Here is a 20,782-nt window from a genome sequence, read left to right as displayed (position 1 = left end):
GACACTGCAGCTTTAATATTCCTTTGAAGTAATGTAGGTAGCTTAGATTTTAAACATGGCTAACAGAAAAACCAAATTCTGTCATGTGGCACGGTGCTGATATCAATGTTCACTATGTCTCAGACAGCCGGAGCCGACTTGAGGTGATCTAGAAATTGCTCTGTTGTTGGGCGGGCTGGTGAATGGAGAGGCAGACAAAATGTATTGGTTGCAAAAAAGCTTTACTTACGCCGCTAGTAGCCACGACGCAGGTGGTCCGGTCGCTTAAATAATTACACGAGTTGCTCCAGCTGGCAAGACTCAGGCCAGCGAATCCGTAAACGAACTAGGCATGCAGGAAAAAGGGTACGTCGAGGGATGGCGCTTGGCGACGGGGAGAAAAATCGATAGTTGATCAGGCTATCGATTAGCTCAGCCACGAGTCAGGAATCTTCAAAGTCACTCTGCAGCGTGCTCAAAGTTCTCCGACTTGGGCGGAAGTCGCACAGAATTTTATACGGCCAGCAAGCCAATCGCTAACCGCCACGTAGGAATAATTTAGAACTGGCCAATAGTGGGACACAAATTTGCATACGAATGGCGGGAACTTTCTTGCACTGGAGTTTTCTCTTGCAACAGAAAACTTTTGCTGTGCACAGAGGCACTCGTGTGGCGGGAAAATTCCACCGTGCCGAGGCACTAAAAATCATTGGGTTATGACATGCCCCCTTGCCGATGGCACAACTGGAATTTTAGACACATGAGCATGTTATAAGGAATTTTTGTTTAAGGACTCATTGGCCTTACAAAGCTCAAGCAACCAACAAATATATATAAACAAACAATTTCTACAGACCGGTCTTTAACAAACTATAAAATATAACAACTTGAACTTATAACAATAATTATCAGTTGACTGGGAAACATCTACTTGAGACTCTTCCTCTATGTCAGTCGATGGAGTGTGGTCCTCAATGACATAGTTGCCACGGAACGTTCGCCTTCTTCCATAACAGATAATTCCAACTAAAATGCTTACAAGTATTAGAAAGAAAGCTCCACCCGTTACACTACCGATAATGGTATCCCAGTTGCTTTCCTGCATCGCTGTTAAGGTTAAGGCCGATGCCAAACCCGCAATGTTATCAGTCAAAGGATACCATGGAACCGTGGATGATTGTGTAGTAATAATAGAAGGATCTAATATATGGATAGTTTGTTGATCGCTTCTTTGACCAATGGAATTTGTTACCCTACAAATATAGGTTCCAATGTATTCGTAGGCTAATGGGCCACTGAAATAGAGCGTATCACTCACGGATACTAAACCCGTAGGCCACTATTCATCTAGCCTGGTCCAGGTGACTTTTATAGGTGGCGGATTGGAATTAACATTGCACTTAAGCTGAACAGTTTTCCCATGAAAAGACGAATCACCGAAGACGAATATGATCACCCAAGACGAATATACCTCCTCTGCTCGTGCTTGTAGGGAGGTGGTTAGACGCGCCAAAGCTACCATGGAGCTGAGGATGGCAACCCAAGTAAAAGACAACAAGAAATTGTTTTTTAGATATATAGGGAGTAAAAGGAAGGCCCAGGGAGGAATAGGACCCCTGCTAAATGGGCAGAAACAATTGGTGACGAACAGAGGGGACAAGGCTGAATTCCTCAACGAGTTCTTTGCCTCTGTTCCTAAGCGAGGGACACAACAAATCTCTCACTGGGGTTGTAGAGAGGCAGCAGCAAGGCGCCAGACTGCCATGCGTAGACCCTGAGATGGTGCAGAGTCACTTGGAAGAACTGGATGCCTTTAAGTCAGCAGGCCCGGATGAGCTCCATCCGAGGGTGCTGAAGGCACTGGCCGACATCATTGCAGAGCCACTGGCGGGAATATTTGAAAGATCGTGGCGCACAGGCCAAGTCCCGGAGGACTGGAAAAGGGCCAACATGGTCCCCATTTTCAAAAAGGGGAGGAAGGAGGACCCGGGCAACTATAGGCCAGTCAGTCTCACCTCCATCCTTGGCAAAATCTTTGAAAAACTTATCAAGGCTCACATTTGCAAGAGCCCGGCAGGACAAATTATGCTGTTGGGAAACCAGCACGGGTTCGTGGCAGGCAGATCGTGCCTGACCAATCTAGTCTCTTTTTATGACCAGGTTACGAAACGCCTGGACACAGGAGGAGGGGTGGATGTCGTATACTTAGACTTCAGGAAGGCCTTCGATACGGTATCCCACCCCATACGGGTGAACAAGTTAAGAGGCTGTGACTTGGATGACTACACAGTCCGGTGGGTGGCGAATTGGCTGGAGGGTCGCACCCAGAGAGTCGTGGTGGATGGGTCGGTTTCGACCTGGAAGGGTGTGGGCAGTGGGGTCCCGCAGGGCTCGGTCCTTGGACCAATACTCTTTAATGTCTTCATCAGCGACTTGGACGAGGGAGTGAAATGTACTCTGTCCAAGTTTGCAGATGACACAAAGCTATGGGGAGAGGTGGACACGCCGGAGGGCAGGGAAAAGCTGCAAGCAGACCTGGACAGGTTGGACAAGTGGGCAGAAAACAACAGAATGCAGTTCAACAAGGAGAAATGCAAAGTGCTGCACCTAGGGAGGAAAAATGTCCAGCACACCTACAGCCTAGGGAATGACCTGCTGAGTGGCACGGAAGTGGAAAGGGATCTTGGAGTCCTAGTGGACTCCAAGATGAACATGAGTCGGCAGTGTGACGAAGCCATCAAAAAAGCCAATGGCACTTTATCGTGCATCAGCAGATGCATGACGAATAGGTCCAAGGAGGTGATACTTCCCCTCTATCGGGCGCTGGTCAGACCGCAGTTGGAGTACTGCGTGCAATTCTGGGCACCACACTTCAAGAAGGATGCGGATAACCTGGAGAGGGTCCAGAGAAGGGCCACTCGTATGGTTAAGGGCCTATAGACCAAGCCCTATGAGGAGAGACTGGAGAAACTGGACCTTTTCAGCCTCCGCAAGAGAAGGTTGAGAGGCGACCTTGTGGCTGCCTATAAGTTCATCACGGGGGCACAGAAGGGAATTGGTGAGTATTTATTCACCAAGGCGCCCCCGGGGGTTACAAGAAATAATGGCCACAAGCTAGCAGAGAGCAGATTTAGATTGGACATTAGGAAGAACTTCTTCACAGTTCAAGTGGCCAAGGTCTGGAACGGGCTTCTAAGGGAGGTAGTGCTCTCCCCTACCCTGGGGGTCTTCAAGAGGAGGTTAGATAAGTATCTAGCTGGGGTCATCTAGACCCAGCACTCTTTCCTGCTTATGCAGGGGGTTGGACTCGATGATCTATTGAGGTCCCTTCCGACCCTAACATCTATGAATCTATGAAACTTGTATTATGGTTTCATTCATGTCAATTATACACTTTAATGTGACGTTCTTCCCCCAAACTGCTGTTATGTACGGATCAACAGTAGGTCTAACTAACACACTGCAGCAGAAATGAGAGAGGAGCAGTGCCAGAGCGAGTTCTGACCCGACGGACATTCGCTGCCTCAGTGCCCCCTCCATGGCCGTCACTACGCTGACTCGAAGGAACCGCAGTTGGGTGCTTGATGGATCTCACAATCGAGCGGCTGTAGATTACTGCTTTGTTGAGGTTAGGCCTGTAAAGAAAGAAAACAACAACAAAACAAAGCAAAAGAAAATCATAATTGAATTTACTATAAAGATACTAGGTGAACATTGGAACGACGAGTCATCCAGTTGTGATGAGCGATAATAGGGGGACGATCGGGCTTTTCCTCTAATAGGACAGAATAGGTATTAGGATACTGTCCCGACGGTTGAACTGTTCCCTTGTGAACTTGTGGATGAGACTGGCAGGGGTGCGGTATTGAGACCCACACTAACTCATCTGGTTGGAACTTAGGTTCCCAAAGTAGAGGTTTCTTGACATTAGCTTCGTCCCATAACGGTTTTGCGGTGTTCAGTGAGATGAGAACATCATGACTGAATTTAGTCCAGTTTTTAAACGTCCCTCCTCCTCTGAGACGAAATTGTTCTTTTTACAGACCTATATGTCTTTCTACAACGCCATTGGACTGCGGGTGGTACGGCAGATGGAGATGCCATGCTACATTGTGAAGACGAGCAAATTTGTCTAAAGCGTTAGAGTTGAACGGGGGTCCCCCATCAGACTGAATCTCATGAAGAGGATGCCAGGTGGCAAATACAGCAGTTAAAGCAGAAACAACAGCAGTGGCATTGCTTTTCTGTAAGGGAATGACTTGTAACTGTCTTGTTCCCAAGTCGACAACGACTAATCCTTTATTTGGCGGCTTAGATCCTGGGAGGGGTCCTAGTAGATCTACCTGCCAGACTTTTCCTGCCTGGAACTGCGAAGAGTCGAAAGCTCCGAGCTGATGTTTGGTTCTATGACACTTCTCCTTAGCACATATCTCACAGGCCTGAGCTACCTTTTCCCAATCGCGCTGAACTCCATATGAGGCCGGCTCCGTAATGGTTTGGCGCCAATGTTGATGGCAAGCTCGCAGTCCCGTGTGGCCCCAATTTTCATGAAGCCACGCGAGGAATGGGTTTACTTCAGGACCAGAGGTAGATGTGATAGGCAAAACTGCGTCGGTCCTGAGTGGGTCTTCTAAGAGTTTATTGATGACCTCATGTACTGGATCAGTATCCGGACGGTGTGACTTAGTGTGCCTAACCAACGGGAGCTGTGCAAATTTAGTTAACGTTTTCCAGATGTCTTGCCAATCATCCAAATTTTCGGTAGGAAGGGCTGTACCAGTAAGAATTTTGTAAATGTACTGAGAGTCGATTGCGATAATTGGAACGGGGAGCGTATCGTCATGATGTGTCAGACAATGCTCCAGTACCTTGAGGAATCCTAACAATTCGCATTTTTGGGCCGAATTGTCATCCGGGTAGGCTTGAAATATTTCCTTATTGTGACAAGCCTTGCAATAGTACCCATAGCCTCCGCCATGTCAGGAGGTTCCATCTGAAGCCATCCATGCCGGGGCAGAGGTTCCATACAGTGTAGGGACCTTTTCCTCATCTCCCAGGCTAGGTTTGGGCGTCGTATCTTCAAACTTCCAGCAGTGCCAGTTGTAATGGTGGGTAAGCACTGATGTATTCCACGTTTTAGGCTCTCCCTGAAAATGCGGGTCAACTTTTTCCGCATCCAGCAAGGGTAACAATGTGGCACTGGGAGCGCGTAGTGTCCCATGCCCCCTTGCTAATGGCTCCACTAGTTGTCCAGCTAGGAGGATTTTCCCTATAGCTCCATACTGATGTTGTGCCGCCTGAAGCGTCTTATGGGCAGTGTATACTAGCTCATCGCGAGGGTTGTGTACAACAGCCCACATGTGGTTTGTGATGAACCCAAGGGTTACAGTTAATGGCTCACCCAGATCAATGGCGTGGAGCTGTGTGTTTTTAACCGTGGCTAGCAGGCAAAGCAGGTTCCACTGATCTCCTTCCGTCCAAGGCGTGGATTTTCGGGATGTCACGGATCTGTCTCTGTAACTTAGTAAGGAGCGCCAAAAGGTTCAACATAATGCCGGTACCAGTTTAAATGACCTAAAAGCTGTTGGAAGTGTCTCTTAGTAACAGGGAGGAATGTCTTTAATGGATTGATGTTAGGACCATCATGTGAGATTCCGTGGCGGATGGAACCAATATATCGGGTGCTGAGGAACATGATGTCATCTACAGGATGTAGGCATGACTTTTCCTCGTTGATCGTGCATCCCTCACTTTGAAGGTGAGCGACTAGTTGGTTGACTATACTAGTAACTACGGAACTATCACGACTCATGATAGCAATGTTGTCGACATAACTCCAGATTCTTAATTCCTCCTCTGGGGGAAGAGAATGTGAGGCTTGAAAATTCTTCAGGGTATTGTTCATGGCACCAGTAGCCAGCAACGGAGCGTTGCAATACCCCTGCGGGCAAACTGTCCATCTGTACATAGTGCCATCAATGCACATATTTAATACTTCTTCAGGGTCAGTTATCGGAATTGAAAAGAACATGTTTTTTAAGTCCAGTGTGACCCTGACGCACTTACTTCGTTGGAATTGTGCCATCTCGAACATGCATTGTGGTAGGGTAGAAGGATTAGGTTGTTGAAGTACTTGACATCTTTTGTTGACCTCCCTATAATCGACGACTAACCGGGCTTCGTTGGGTTTTCCAGGTTTCGTGACTCCCCATCTTGGTGACAGGTAGGTGCTAGCAGTTACGGTTTTAATACAACCTCGTTGCTCGAGTCGCCGCAGGAGGTCAGTAAGGGACTTTTTTAGGGGACCCTTGGTTGGGATTGGTCGATACCGCCTGGTAGAGGTATTACGAAGCATTGGTTGATGCCAATCCTGTTCTGGAATAATAATGGGTAACGCTTGTAGCACTTGTTCTTTAAGGTCAAGCGCTTTAATCCCCGGGATTCCTATAATGTTGATACCCCCTAGCACGGCCTCTAGAGTGTATCGATGACCTTGGACTAAAATTTTGACTTCTGTTGTGACTGCAATAGCGTTAAGTCCTTGTACCTTAATCATTTTGGTGGTTTTCTGTTGGGGTATCGTTGAGGTAATTACATTAACCTGAGCTCCAGTATCGAGGAGGAAGAGTACTTGTTGTTGGTCAGCTGGATCAGCAGGGTCATAGACAGTAAGTTCGGCGTAAGGACGAGGGTCAGTGGGGTCAGGTTTGAGTTGGAGAAGGCCGCCGGCTGAGCTGCTGGCCATTACTCGTTTTTTGGTTGGTCCCCGAATATGTATCCCAGTACGTCGGCTAGACAACATTGGCTCTTTTCTCCCAAAATACGCAACTTCTGCTTTGTAAGTCTGGAGCGGCCGAGGAGGAATCCGAACATGTTCCTTTCCTCCAATGTTCTTTGAGGTGACCACCATAGCTCTTGCCGGGGGTTAAATTCTTGGCGTCTTGGTCTCGGTGCTTCGACTGGATATGCCGAAGATCTGTCTTTTACATCAGTAGAAGTTCCTTCACTTTGTTTCATGAGCGCCTGCAGTTGTGGGAGATGGCCTAAAAGATTTCCTACTGGCTGACCCGCCATCGGATTCAGAAAGAATCGGAGCATAACAGCATTTGTCCCTCCATATACCTCTACACAGGCGTCTATAGCTTCCAGAGGCGTTGGAATTGCTCCGGGATCTAATAAGTGACGATGAGCCCATCTTTCCTTGTGTTGGGCTGCCGTTAGCCCCATGGGATTCGCTCTTGGGCTCCATGAAAGGTATGACACTCCAGTTATGGCCAAGAGAAGTTGTTCCGCAGTGGCCTTCTGTGGGCGACCCTCATGCCAGGCGTGGAATTTGTGGGTTACCTGTCCCACTACAAGCGCCAGGCGTGGGATGGGCCAGTGTGCACTGTCCGTGACCACGTTCAGATCAGTAGCACACCCTCCGCTCCACGCCACTTGTCGGGTCAGGGCACTCGCTTCTTCCTTGTCTAAGATGTCAGATCCGAATTCTACTATTAGTCGCCCCAACCACATGGCCAAAGTCTCTTCTGGTTTTATTTTAGATTCCCTGCAAAGTTCCTGTATTTCTGGTCGGGTGCGTGTGCGAGAGGTAACAGTGGTACGCGTGGTACCTTCTTCATCCGCAACACGCTTCATCACAGCTATCGGGTGAGCTGCAGCAGAGAGAGAGTTAAATTCATCAGGTGGGAGCGTTGGATACATCCCTCCTCCCATTGCTCCCTCCCCGTGGCAAGGAGGCGGTGCCGTTGGGAACGACGTCACCTCAGGGGGCGGATTCGCTAGGCAGATCCCCGCCCGTTCTTCTAAAGCTCCGCCCCTCTTTTCCGGGTTCTCCAGATGGCTTGTGTTTCTTTCAGTGCCATTTTCTATCAGCGGCATCACGCGGCCGGCACTATTGATAAGCGTCGCTCCGGAGTTCTCTACCGTCCGCTCCAGCGACTCCTTGCCCGCCATATGCAGTTGAACCTCTAAATTTGCATATTCCCTTAGTAGACCCGCTACTGAACGGAACAACACATTAATCATTTTTCCCTTTTTCCACTTGGTTAAACCCCATCTGGGCACATGACGGCCCTTGGTCTCCAGGTCCTCCCGGAGCTGAACGAGAAGCTCATGACCCCACGACCCAGGCACCAAATCCGGACAGTTGAACCAGTCCATTGGGGTGGGCTCCCCTCCTTCCCTCAGGTATCGGGTGCATTGAGCAAACTCCTGAGCAGGGGTCAGCTTTTCTGCCTTCCACGCCTTCACCCCGGCTAGGGATATGGCCGATGTTTCTTCCGGGGGTCGATAGTAGACCCGGTTGCTCCCCATTATACACCTGAACTCCCCAAGGGATAACTTTGTTCTCCACTCTTTTATGACCGCTTCTTTCTTTACATAGAAGTAGCCGTCAATATTTCGTTCATCCCCTTCTACCACCTGGTGGTAGGCGATATGCGCCCATAGATGGTTTGCATTTTCCACGTGGCAGATCCCGGTGCGCCAAGGGCAGCACCCAGTTAGGTTCATCTCCATCACCGTGCCCTTAAATCCCATCCTCATCGCCGTGTCTCAGACAGCCGGAGCCTACTTGAGGTGATCTAGAAATTGCTCGGTTGTTGGTCGGGCTGGTGAATGGAGAGGCAGACAAAACGTGTTGGTTGCAAAAAAGCTTTATTTACGCCACTAGTAGCCGCGACGCAGGTGGTCCGGTCGCTTAAATAATTACACGAGTTGCTCCAGCTGGCAAGACTCAGGCCAGCGAATCTGTAAACGAACTAGGCATGCAGGAAAAAGGGTACGTCGAGGGATGGCGCTCGGCGACGGGAAGAAAAATCGATAGTTGATCAGGCTATCGATTAGCTCAGCCACGAGTCAGGAATCTTCAAAGTCACTCTGCAGCGTGCTCAAAGTTCTCCGACTTGGGCGGAAGTCGCACAGAATTTTATACAGCCAGCAAGCCAATCGCTAGCCGTCACGTAGGAATAATTTAGAACTGGCCAATAGTGGGACACAAATTTGCATACGAATGGCGGGAACTCTCTTGCACTGGAGTTTTCTCTTGCAACAGAAAACTTTTGCTGTGCACAGAGGCACTCGTGTGGCGGGAAAATTCCACCGTGCCGAGGCACTAAAAATCATTGGGTTATGACACACTAGAGTTGTAATGTTTGGAATTGCTGCACCAACCTCTGCCATGTTCTCCCATGAAAAACCAGGAGTGTACAGATGTCCAGGTATTTTCTTCCAGGGTAAAAATGGCCACTCCCAGTTTCTCCTGGGAGAGTGAATGTCTGTACCTACTGTGGCTTCTCTCAGAAGAGAATGCAATCCTCCAGTACCCCTCCCCCCCTACTTACCCAAGGAGACAGTGCGTCTACTTGCTGAACTGCTTTGCTTTGGCAGGGAGTAGCACATGCCCCCTTCCCAATCCCTGCCTTGTGTTTCAGGGAAATGCAAACTTGTGTAGGCAGTTTGAGTCAGAGTTGCCATATGCACTGCTGCCATCTGTCTCCAGGCAGACTAAGAAAGCCAGCAGAGCATGCTAAGATGCCTCCTTTGGCTGCACAGTATCAACACTGCAAGCTGTTTAGCCTTCAGAGCCTCAGTATTCAAATGTATGTACGCATGGCTCTGGGTAAGTTTCTTTACCAGGAGAACAAACCTGGAAGAATTCTCCCAGATTATTTGAATGTGCGTCTGCAGCCCCGATTTTCCCTCTCCTCTTCCTGTTGACTTCTGCCCTATCTTCTCCAACATGACTCTCACTGGGCTCCTTAGCTTCCCCTTTATACAGCTGCCTTACACACATGTCCTTGTTTTCTTTGGGCCTTCTGTCAAAGTTTTAATTTTGTCTTTTCCAGCTCTTCCTACATTTAACTCAAGTACCTCCTCCAAGCTCCTAGTCAGATTTCTGCCTCTTCTTCCCATGGTCCCAAATGGCATCCCAATTCTGTTCATTCAGTTGGTTTCCCCCCAGCTTTTCCATAGCTGTATGTCCAAGTCTGTTTGCCCAGTTGGTACCATATCTGCTCTCTGCCTCATTTCCTCATCAAATCTTCATCTACTATTCCCCTTGCCCACCCTGCCAGCTCTTAGTTCAAGTCTCCTTGTCCAATCATTCCAGTTCATCACCTGCTCCTCTTGCTGCTTGTTTAGTTTCATTGTTGCCTTCAGTAGTTAGTTGGCTAGTGAAAAGCTCCCCCCCCCCCCCCCCCCCCCCCCCAAATACATAGACACATACATACTTTTCCTCACCAGCTCTCATTCTGGTTGCTGAGCGAGTTACAGTTTTCCCTCCCCACTGCAACATGGAATCAACATGAGGGAGATTGCAAATGCTGGAGAGAGAGTGAAGTCCTCTTTTTGGTTCCTGTGTTTAGCTCCATCTCAGCCCAACAAAAATATGTAGTACTAGCCAAATGCCTGTCAAGAATGATTGGGGGGCGGGGGCTGGGATGGAGTGCTGTCACCTAACGCCCCATGCTGCCTCTGTTCTGTCTCTTGCAGTGCTGCTGGCCTTGGCTCCCCCACCCTCTGTCCGGTCCTCATGTGGCTTTGGAATCATAGCGGTGCTCCCCCATGCTTGGAGCACTCTGAATGGCTGTTTCCATCAGCCAGTCAGAGTGCAAATCAAGCGTGACAGACAGACTGGCAGACTTAGGCTTCTATAATATTAGAATAGGTCAGGCCTTAGATCAGTAAATGGGTATGTTTAAGGGGTTAGGAAATGGATATAAGGGAAAAAAGGCTAGTCTGAGTATCAGAAGGAACTTTTTTGACTGTGGTGTATTAGATTGTAGAATACTTTCATGAGGAAAGTAATGGAAGTCCCATTGCTTTGAACATTTAAAAAACAGTAGATGAGACACATAAAATGTACTGTAAAAAGCAATTGTACATTAGTGAGGAGAAGGCACTGTGATTTAAAGAGCATCTTTCATCTCTTTGTTTTGGAGAGTATTCATATAGAATGATTGAAATGCAGTATGTAGCCTAACTTTGTAAGGTGGCATCCACTGGGCCTTGAAACAGGATACGCTGCTTTTCATTGTCGTCTTTGAGCAGGGCACTGGTATTTTAGGGTGTGTGTACACCACAGCCTTGGCACTTCCTTCCTCAAATAGCTGTCTCCTCATGCTTGAGAGGAGTTGTGGGGGGCACTGCCTCAGGTTTTGGGCTTGGTGTATGGGAACAAGGTGGGTAGGTTGCATCAGTGCCACTTTCTAGCAGTGCTGGAGATGCGGTGTAGACATACCCTAACTATGCCTAGAAACTAAAGTGCAAGACAACAGTTCAGTGGTTTAATCCAAAGATAGCTGTAGTCAATAACAATTTTCATTTACTTCAGAGGGATTTGTATCAGGCCTCTCTGGTGAGCATAATTAATTAAATTTGAGGTGTTTTAATTATCTTTTTAGGTGGTCAAGGCTGAGGATTTTTCAAGCCTGGGACACCTTTGTTGTACTCTGAGTGAAATGCTAGGGGAGAGTAGAGGAAAAGTAGACCATGCCATGTATTATCAGTAAGTGGCAACAAAATATTAAAATGGTAACATTTCACAATTTGAGGTATTTAGTAGACCTGTGCGAAGCTTCGGTCGCTGATTTGATTGAGGAGATTTGACTCAATTCAATGGCTGAATGTCCAAATCCAAATCTAATCAGGAGACCCATTAATCTCTCTGGAGAGATTCGACAATTTGGCCATAGACACAGCTTTATATATGGGGTTTTTTGTACATACCTCGAGGTACCTGGTGTGGCTTGTAAATGCTGAGATGGTAGGGCAGAAGTACTTTTGGTCTACTTCCAGGTCTGCCATGGAGCACACAGGGGACCTCCCCCTTCTTGGTGATTGGTGCCTCCTGGGTCTGAGTGGGTACCCAGGGTGTCCCCCACATGCTTGGTGATGGACCTGGAAGTGGAACTTCTGGGTCTGCTGCCGAACACACAGGGGACCCCCCCATACCCTCCGCTCCCGTGGGACGTTTGATCCGTACCACCATCTCAGCGTTCATGAGCTGTACCTGGTACCTCGAGGTACGTATGAAAAACATAAAGCTGTGTCTATGGCCGAATAGCTGATTCTCCAAATCAGAATCGAATCTTCAGATTCAGCCAAAGTGAATTGGGACAGTGATCCGAATCAGCAAATCAAATCATTGTCCCCTGAATCTGACCAAATCCAAATCGAATACTGCCCACTTCACACACCCCTAGTATTTAGCTACTTTTAATATATTTTATCATTCTGATTGTTTAAAGAATACTTTAACTTAAGTCACAGTTCAGTCCAAAATACGTTTACATGGTTTTTATACACCACACCTATAACTAGTGGGGATAGAGGAATTGTCCTCACTTGTAGTTTGTGTATTTCAAAATACTGTGATCAGGTTCAGTCTTTGTCCTCTGTATTCATTTACTTACGTTAGATGAGCTTTTCAAAAAGGAAATGGGGAGAAAAGATACGTTTCACAAATGGGAAAATGTGCCTTCGGAACCATAAATGTCCACTGTGGTCTCAAGGGCATTGTATGGTGCTACTTCTCTCTTTTTTTAAATTGGCTGGATTTCAAGTAGGTATTTTCTATTTAAGATCCTATCCTGCTTTCTGTCTCTAGCATATTGAATTTTATAGGTCTTACTAGTTTGTCTAAATGGCACATCACTAATTACAGCACAAAATCTTTACAATTATATGTATGCACAGTGTGTAGTTATCAATGTGCTCTCTCTCTGCCCAGTTACAAGTTGAGAAGAATAAAAATCATCCCTTGAGTCAGATCTATGTTCTCTTTGAAATTGTCGGTTTAGGTGTTGTCATGCTCAGATGAACTTGTCTACAGTACACCGAGGACTTTTGGAGGTTTTTATTTAGGAGTTTATGAAATGCTGTGAAAATTGAAGCTGTGGATTTCTGAGCTACTTCATAAACTTTATGGGGATTGAAAAAAATAATTTACTTTAGTAGAAGAACCTGTTCTTCTAATATTTGCCATCTTTGACTTGCAGGTTCCAGCAAGATGTGGGGTGACTGTCCGGGATACTCTAAAGAAAGCTCTGATGATGAGAGGTCTTATCCCAGAGTGCTGTGCTGTTTACAGAATACAAGATGGGTATGATGAATATGTGGTCTGTCTTGTTCATACGTGTTGGGGTTCTTTCAGGTTCTTAACCAGCATGAGCCTATTCCACCCAACTCATATCAGTTTCACTGAATTCAGAATAATCTGATCATAATAAGCTAAAATGATACAAGTGAACATACAGCATGTTGAAGTGGCCCCCAATAATTCCTGCAAATTAGTAAACTGGAACTGTTATGGGGCAGGTTGTCACATGAGAACCTTTTTCTTTGAATGGATAAAAAAAAATCTAGTTTTTGAACCCAAGGAACCATCCATTTTCATAGGTTTTTGTTACAGCTGATTTGAAAAGAGTGCACCTCTTCACCCTGCTTTGTCCAACAGTGGTGCAGTTATTTGGGGTCAACTCAAATTAATCTTTGCCATCTAAATTTCCAACAGTGGAAGTCTGGGCAGCAGACCTTTCACAATACCACAACCCCCTCAATTAACAGCTTTTTCACATCTTCAGCATGAGATCTGCAACCTTACAGGTTGGTAACTATCAAGGGCTTGTTTGCACTTTAGAGAGAAGAAGCCAATTGGCTGGGATACTGACATTTCCTGGCTCACAGGAGAGGAGTTGCACGTGGAAGTCTTGGAGAATGTGCCGCTTACCACACACAATTTTGTACGTACTGCTTTTAATGAAATGTCTAAAGTGTTCCCTGGAATGACATCTACATTGATAATTTTTAAAAATTATAATAACCTTTGTTTTTGAATGAAAAAAATGTCTTTGGTGTAGATTGTTGCATAAGTGGTTATAATCAAAAAGCTCAAGTGAACCAGAGCTTACTGCAATTAAGGTAATTGACAATAACAAAAACAGCTTAACATTTTCAAATTTAGATGTGATGCACCTTCCAGAATCTATAAATCTAAACTTTTAAAATCAGCACTGCATTGCAGAGTGATGGTAATAATAGACTATTTTTGTGTTGCTGTATCTATAAAATGTATTCGTTGCTTCCCTGCTGGCTCTGCAGCAGCAATTAACTAACGAACTAACTATTCCCAGAGCTGTGCTGACATCATCTCTGATGCTGGTACACAAATATGTTTTGACCTGATAAGGCAGTATGTGAGTGGAAGCTGTTAAGCAGAACCCATCTGGATCATTGCAGCTCCACACAGAAAATAATGGAAATCACGTTTATCACATGAAAAAAGGGCAAAATCTAAAGCAAAGCAGTGTTTGTAGCTTCTTAAATTGTATTCCACAAAGAGTGGACAGCTAAATGAATGCCTAAAAGTTAGGTAAACACTTGATTTGTTTTACTCAGGAAATCTTGCTTGGGATACTTTTAGGCTGGTGATGTTACTGAAGCTGAAAACCAAAACAGAGTGCAAGTTTTTGTTTTATAGTGTTGACATGGCCACATCTTGCTGCTTCAAACACTTCCAGGTTTTACTGCTCAACTATAAGATATCTGAATGTTCCTCATCCCCTGAATTTGTTATAGATGTCATCTAGTTGCTCATAAAACTAAAAGCATTCCCAGTGTGTGTTGGAAGGGAGTTATTGTTAAGTATCTTGACCCTTTTTTTTTCGCTTGTTTTTTGTAAGGTGAATGGCTTCAAAATTAACATCTGTTTGAATTTATGGCCTAACATAGATATTCTGTGCTACTTTGTATACAGTCTTGCTGCCTTCATACTTACTGTTCATGAAGTAATGCACTAATTCTGCTAATGGGAATTTTCTGTGCACCCTCTTTGCCTTCTCTGCTGCCCCCCCCCCCAATCTGATTTATTTATTTATTTTTTAAACTTGGATGCCTAGGGATAGCCACTTAAATCTTCATATAAGGAGCTTAGGTGCATGTGATCTGTTATATGTGCTGAAAGTACCTTTTCCAGCTGAAGTCAGTAGAAGTTGTAGGTACCATACACCTTTTAAAAATCAAGTCACTGCCCGAGCGCTCAATTTAGATGGCTAGCTTCAGGCACTCAGATCTGAAAACTCTGGCCTAAATTCTTCTGTTTTTATAATCCAGTTTGTTTTATATCATCTTTATTTTAGTCTGATAAACTGTTGAAAGGAAGTCCTAATTTTTGATAATTAAGTCTACTTTAAGTAGAAGACCACAGTGGCTGCATCTACTCTTACTATTAATGCACCTGAATAAACTCCCGCACAGTTTGCGCAGGTGTTTATTGCTGTCTAGGTGCAGCATTTACACGAGCCAGGGCAGATCGGCCCCAGATGGCTGAGGGCCCAGAGACTCAACGTCCTGTGGAGGGGCTGGCTGGGCACGAGGGTGCTACAGTGTGGGGGTAGCCAGCAGGCAACCCTGCATCATAGCACTCTTGTGCCCCAGCCAGCTCCAGTCACTGTCTATGCGTGTTTCAATTCACTAAATAACTTGTCCTAGACAGTACTATCCTATAGTGGAGTTACTTGGTTTACTACAGCTTACTAGTGCCGCACATTTAGATGGTGATGCGTTACTGTGGAGCTAACTAGTCAGCTCAACAGTAAAGCACATGTGTAGACACACCCAGCATGTATAAAATAACTTTTGCTCATTGTGTATATAATCTGTATCTCCAAGACCCAAAAAGAGAGTAAAAGCATATGACATTTTATATTTTAGTGAAAGTAAATAGTTTGTCAGGCTCACAAAAATGTCTTATCTAACTGTGATTATTTTTGACACCACAGGTACGAAAGACATTTTTCACTTTAGCGTTCTGCGACTTCTGTCGAAAACTGCTTTTCCAGGGATTCCGATGCCAGACTTGTGGTTATAAATTTCACCAGCGCTGTAGTACAGAGGTCCCACTGATGTGTGTTAATTATGACCAGCTTGAGTAAGTAATCAAAACTCCTAACTTTTGTTTTTTAATTCAGACTCTTGCTGCGTTTCCATATATAACGCACACAGTTGACAGATATAATTGAGAGTGAAGAGAAGCACCAGAGAAAATACAATAATCAAATTGTTTTGTAAGTTTATTTAGTTCTTGTTTTCAGAGATGTTGATGTTCAGTTTTTTTAAGTGTACTGTGAAATCCTTCCTTAGAAGATGCATAGGAGAGGTGGTATCTTCTTGATGGCACAGGAAGAACTTGGCATTGGTTGTAGTTATCACTCTACAGTGAAATATTTCTCTTAAGGAGATGTATAGGGCCTATCTGCAATGTTTAGATGCAGATTTATTATCTTTGGCCACAGATACCATAGAGTTCCCTAGATCCATAAGGTTGAATTTGAATTTTGTTTTACATTTCTGGTTTCATAGAACTAGGTAAAAAGGATGTGGACTGCCCCACCCACTATGGCTTTTTAGGATTTTTTTTTACTCAATTTATTCTATACTAAATTCCCTAACCAAAATTGATGCTCAGTCTGTAGTCATCTTACTTCTGAATACAGGGTCCGTTCAGTTTGTCAGCTTCAGGAAAGCCATATAAATAGATTTTAACACTTCCAAATGTTAGTTCTTGAAAAATGTATTTACTTTTTCCTTATGCTTTCATTCATTGTAGTTTCCTTAGTCACTTTTAGATAATGAGCTCAGAGGTGCGGATACCATAGTTTTAACCCCATTTGGCAGTCCTTTCTTAGTATTACATCAACACAGCTTTCCAATTAATTTACTATGAATTAACATGTAGGTAAAATTTGCATATTAGTTCCACTGCCTAGCAACCAGGTTTTTCTTTACTGCTTCAAGTATCTTAAAGATATTTCAAAATTACTTGGTACAAGAAGATGTTTAGGGCACTAACTCTTGCTCCTTTGCAGTTAAGTTACAACTTATGGCGCGTGTCAATGCATTCTTTATTGTAAAATACAAAATTTAATCCATGATTTTTTCCTCCTGAGTGTATTGTGCTGTGAAGCTTTTGGGTTTTGCACAAGTTAGGTTTGTTTTTGTTCTGTGCTTACCTCACAGTTTGCTGTTTGTCTCCAAGTTCTTTGAACACCATCCGATATCGCACGAGGAGGCCTCCTTAGGAGACACCAACCAAGCATCTGGATCGTACCCCTCTGTGCCCCCCTCAGATTCTGTTGGGTATGACATTATTTCTGCTGTTTAATGACATGATATTCCGATAGTTTGCCTTCATATATATAGGATATTGCTTCACAGCCTCTTCCCACACCTGCACAATTAGTTCCCAGGTATATGAATGCTTGCCCGTGTGCTTAACTTGGTTAGTCAGTGGTATCATAGAAGTAAATAGGAGTATTCACATACTTTAAAAGTAGGCACATGGCTAAGCATTTTCAAGATTGGGGTCAATCCTGTACTGTATTTTCTATAGTAATTTAGGCCTAATCTAAACTAGAAATTTTTTTTTGGTATATCTTTTGATTTTTGTTAGTGTAAAGTGCCTTACATTTACATACATTCTCTATTATAATTAATCAATTTTGAAGTGATATAATTTGGTTCTGGAATAAGTTATATCAATAATACTAGAAGGTTTATATGGACGTATTCCTGTTTCAGATTACCTATATTACTTTAGGCAGTCTGCCCACTATTATCCTACAAACGCATTGCTTCACATTTAAAAGGGTCTCCCTGATTACTTGTGCTTTGGGGTCCTCTTGACTGGGTGTCCCCCTTTGTTTAAATTCTGGTGAACATTCAGTTTACATCTATTGTGACTCCATCTTATGGTAAAATCTTAAACCCCGAGCCCACAACTGTCCCTATGCCCTATGTAGCTGTATTTTCCTGTTGGAGATCCTGGTCTTCCTGGCTTTCTGGGGAGAGGAACTTGTTTATTGTCATCTTTCTAGTAGTCAGCAAAATTCCAAGCACTACCAAGCAGCTAGCAGAGAAAATGCAGGAGACGGGGTTCTTCTGGGACATGTGCCAGTGCTGCATGAAAGCCAAGAAGCTGATACAGAATTACTAAAAATGCCAAAGATGACAAGGTCTCCGGTAATGCTTCCAACACATGTACTATGTACTTCCAACAACGCTATACTGTGAGGAACTGGCCTGGCCATTTGTGAAGAGGCCACCACAGAATCCTTGCATTGGCAGTTTGGCAACAGCCCTCAGTGAAGCAGACACCAGTGGAAACTACCCATGGACTCTCTAACCAAGAGGAAGTTCCCCCTGACAGTCAAAGACCTATTCAGGATGGATCCAGGTCAATAAATGATGGGAGACCCAATCAGAGATGTTCTGGAGACTCAGCTCTAGAGCTCAACTGACCACACTACAGAGGGGACCTCATCCAGTAAGTATTTAAATGTTATAATATTATTGTTGGCCCCATTCGTGCCTATTTAGGTAGATTTGCAAATGTTCCAGATTCTGGCTGTTTGCCTTTATGTTTATATGGATATTGCTAAAGCAGGTGATGGATGTGTCTATCTGTCATATTACCATATTTACCCAAATGAAACATGTCTTGGAATTTAAGATAACCCCCCAATAACAAGATCCTAGACATGGAAAAATTACAAATTTTCCATGTCTAGAATCTAATTACTGGGGGGTTGTCTTAAATTTGTTCCTCCTACCATTGCAGAAGGGCAAGTAGCAAAAAGGGGGTAGGCTGAAGGGAAGTCAAGTGGCATGACTCCTGCCCCTTGCCAGTTGTTTTCCCCCTCCCCTTCCCCAGTGCCTGTACTCCCTAGTACCTGCCCCCCTGTCACTTGCAAACACTGCATCCAAGGCTGTTCCTTTTTAGTGAAAGACAAAAGTGAAGAATGAGTTAGTACAGAGCTCTTCAACTTCTGAGCTGCTGGGGGATGCATGTCTCTTTCCCTACCCCCACAATCCCTTACCTGCACTGTGCTGCACATGAGGGCAGGAAGTGGAAACTGGAGGAGGGAGGGGGAGCCTGGAAACCCCCCTTGGCAAGAGTAGGAGACTGATGGGAGTGGTGCCTGGGCCTGGAGTCAGTGTGCTCTGCGTTTAACCCCTCACATGCAGTACGCAGACTGCCAGTTTGACAGCCCCATATTAGTACAAAATTAATTAAATTTCCATTAAATTATTGCCTTGACCTTTATAGAAGTAGCATTTTCATACATGTGAAGTTTTAAATGAGGAGAGTTGGTCATTTGTAGTTAAAGAGCTTCTAGGAGTCATGCTGTACAGATTCTTGGGCATTTGCAGATGCACCAGATATAAAAGATGTCTAGTTTCCCACCAAGCACTCTTTTTTGGCAGTACCTTGCATTGTTAAACACAGCATAGGATGTGCATCACAGATGTGAAATCCTCTGCATTATACAATATATTTTTTCCTGATCAGCCAATATTATAAATGAATTTAAGCCACAGTAGCAGCTTAGTTTAGCATGTACACTACAAGGCAGTTACAATGCTGGGGGTAGCCCTGTCAGTAATGTTTCTTTTCAACTATAGCAGTAGTTTGGTCCATTGCCCTAGTTAAATAAGTGTTCCATCTCTTCCTGGTTGTCCCTTTCAGAGGCAAAACCCTTTTCAGCCTTTTTGGGCTGTAACTCAGAGGTATTCATAAGTGTAGGCAAGTTGCAGGAGTTTAGATAGTGTTATGTGCCTGCACCCTGAAGACACCCACGCAGTTTAATAGTTAAGAATGCCTCAAGGTCGGGAAGAGCAGAATAAGACAGAATTCCAAAACTGAAAACATTTAGAGAAATAACATTTTATCATCCATAGTACAGTGGCTAGTATAATGATATGGTAATTACTTCTGTGGTTTTTGTGTTCTCTTAGTACTTGGCATGGCACAGTGCACGTGGAGAGGGATGCTAGCAGCTATCTTGCCAAACTCTGAAAGAAGAGAGAGAAGCCAAAGGAAGAAGTTTACTCGCCTCATAAATCGGTTCCAGCAGATTGCAAAAAACCCAGAAGTATGTGAGGAAGGATTCATGCTGTAGGACAAGCATGAGAGAGAGGAGGTTAGGGTGTGTGCGCTTCCTTGAAAACATCTCAGCGTGGACTGGTTGGACAGAGAAAGGGACATAAAGGAAAGTATGTTGGTCATGATGCAGAATTGGACAAGTTTACTGGAGAAAGTTGTTGTACTGCACTCATACTTAACACCCTCATTTAACCTTGTTTTGGTGCCTTTCTTTTCCCCCAACTGCAAGGTACAGGTAGGTCTCTGCATCCATCCCCAAGACAAGGGAATATTCTCTTGATTCTACTATCCTTTCACATTTTTGAGACCCCATGTGCCACTAGCATGTGGTCACTCTACGTTTTAGCTGTTTCTGCACTGTTTTAGTTCTTTTTAAGTTTGCACTGTCTTGTTATGTGCTAAATACTTAGTTTTTATTAAAGTACAGTTCACACAGAGGATGGCCATTCCCAATAAAATTAAATTCACAGTAAACAATGTATTGTATTTGTTCCTTGATTATATTCATTTTTTCCCTCCTATCCCTATTATTAAAATGAGCTTCCTTGAACTTGCTACTTTGACCCTGAAGCACATTAGAAGCATCCCCTCCGACTATAGCTACTTGCAGACATTAAAAAAAAAAAAAATCAAAAAATCCTAAAAAACCGCGCTTTGCTAGATCTGTATAGATTGGGTGCTTCAGTGGGTTTTTTGGCATTTTTATCTAATAGCTAATTCAATCAACTTCTGTTTTTTAGCAGCTGGAAGCAGCCAATATTCCAGAAGTCTTTCTACTTCTCTCCCCCATTCTTTGAGGCTCTTGCTTATTTTTCAGATATTTGTAAAACACAGCAAGCATCTATAATATGAGGCAGA

General features: G+C 44.5%; 1 protein-coding gene across 3 annotated transcripts in view; it reads left to right on the top strand.

The window, feature by feature from the left end:
* The window catches only part of BRAF (B-Raf proto-oncogene, serine/threonine kinase), a 161,321-nt gene that overhangs the window by 96,574 nt on the left and 43,965 nt on the right, over positions 1-20,782 (top strand). For all 3 annotated transcript variants that reach the window (XM_019489347.2, XM_019489346.2, XM_014608758.3), the window contains exons 4-7: positions 12,981-13,084; positions 13,622-13,724; positions 15,762-15,910; positions 16,999-17,118. In XM_019489347.2, the coding sequence (XP_019344892.1) occupies positions 12,981-13,084; positions 13,622-13,724; positions 15,762-15,910; positions 16,999-17,118 (476 nt within the window). The remainder of the gene's footprint in view (positions 1-12,980; positions 13,085-13,621; positions 13,725-15,761; positions 15,911-16,998; positions 17,119-20,782) is intronic.

This window comes from Alligator mississippiensis, chromosome 4 (genome assembly GCF_030867095.1).
Source record: "Alligator mississippiensis isolate rAllMis1 chromosome 4, rAllMis1, whole genome shotgun sequence".
Classification (NCBI taxonomy): domain Eukaryota; kingdom Metazoa; phylum Chordata; order Crocodylia; family Alligatoridae; genus Alligator; species Alligator mississippiensis.
The sequence above is the reverse complement of the archived record's forward strand: the minus strand, read 5'-3'. Positions and strand labels throughout refer to the sequence as shown.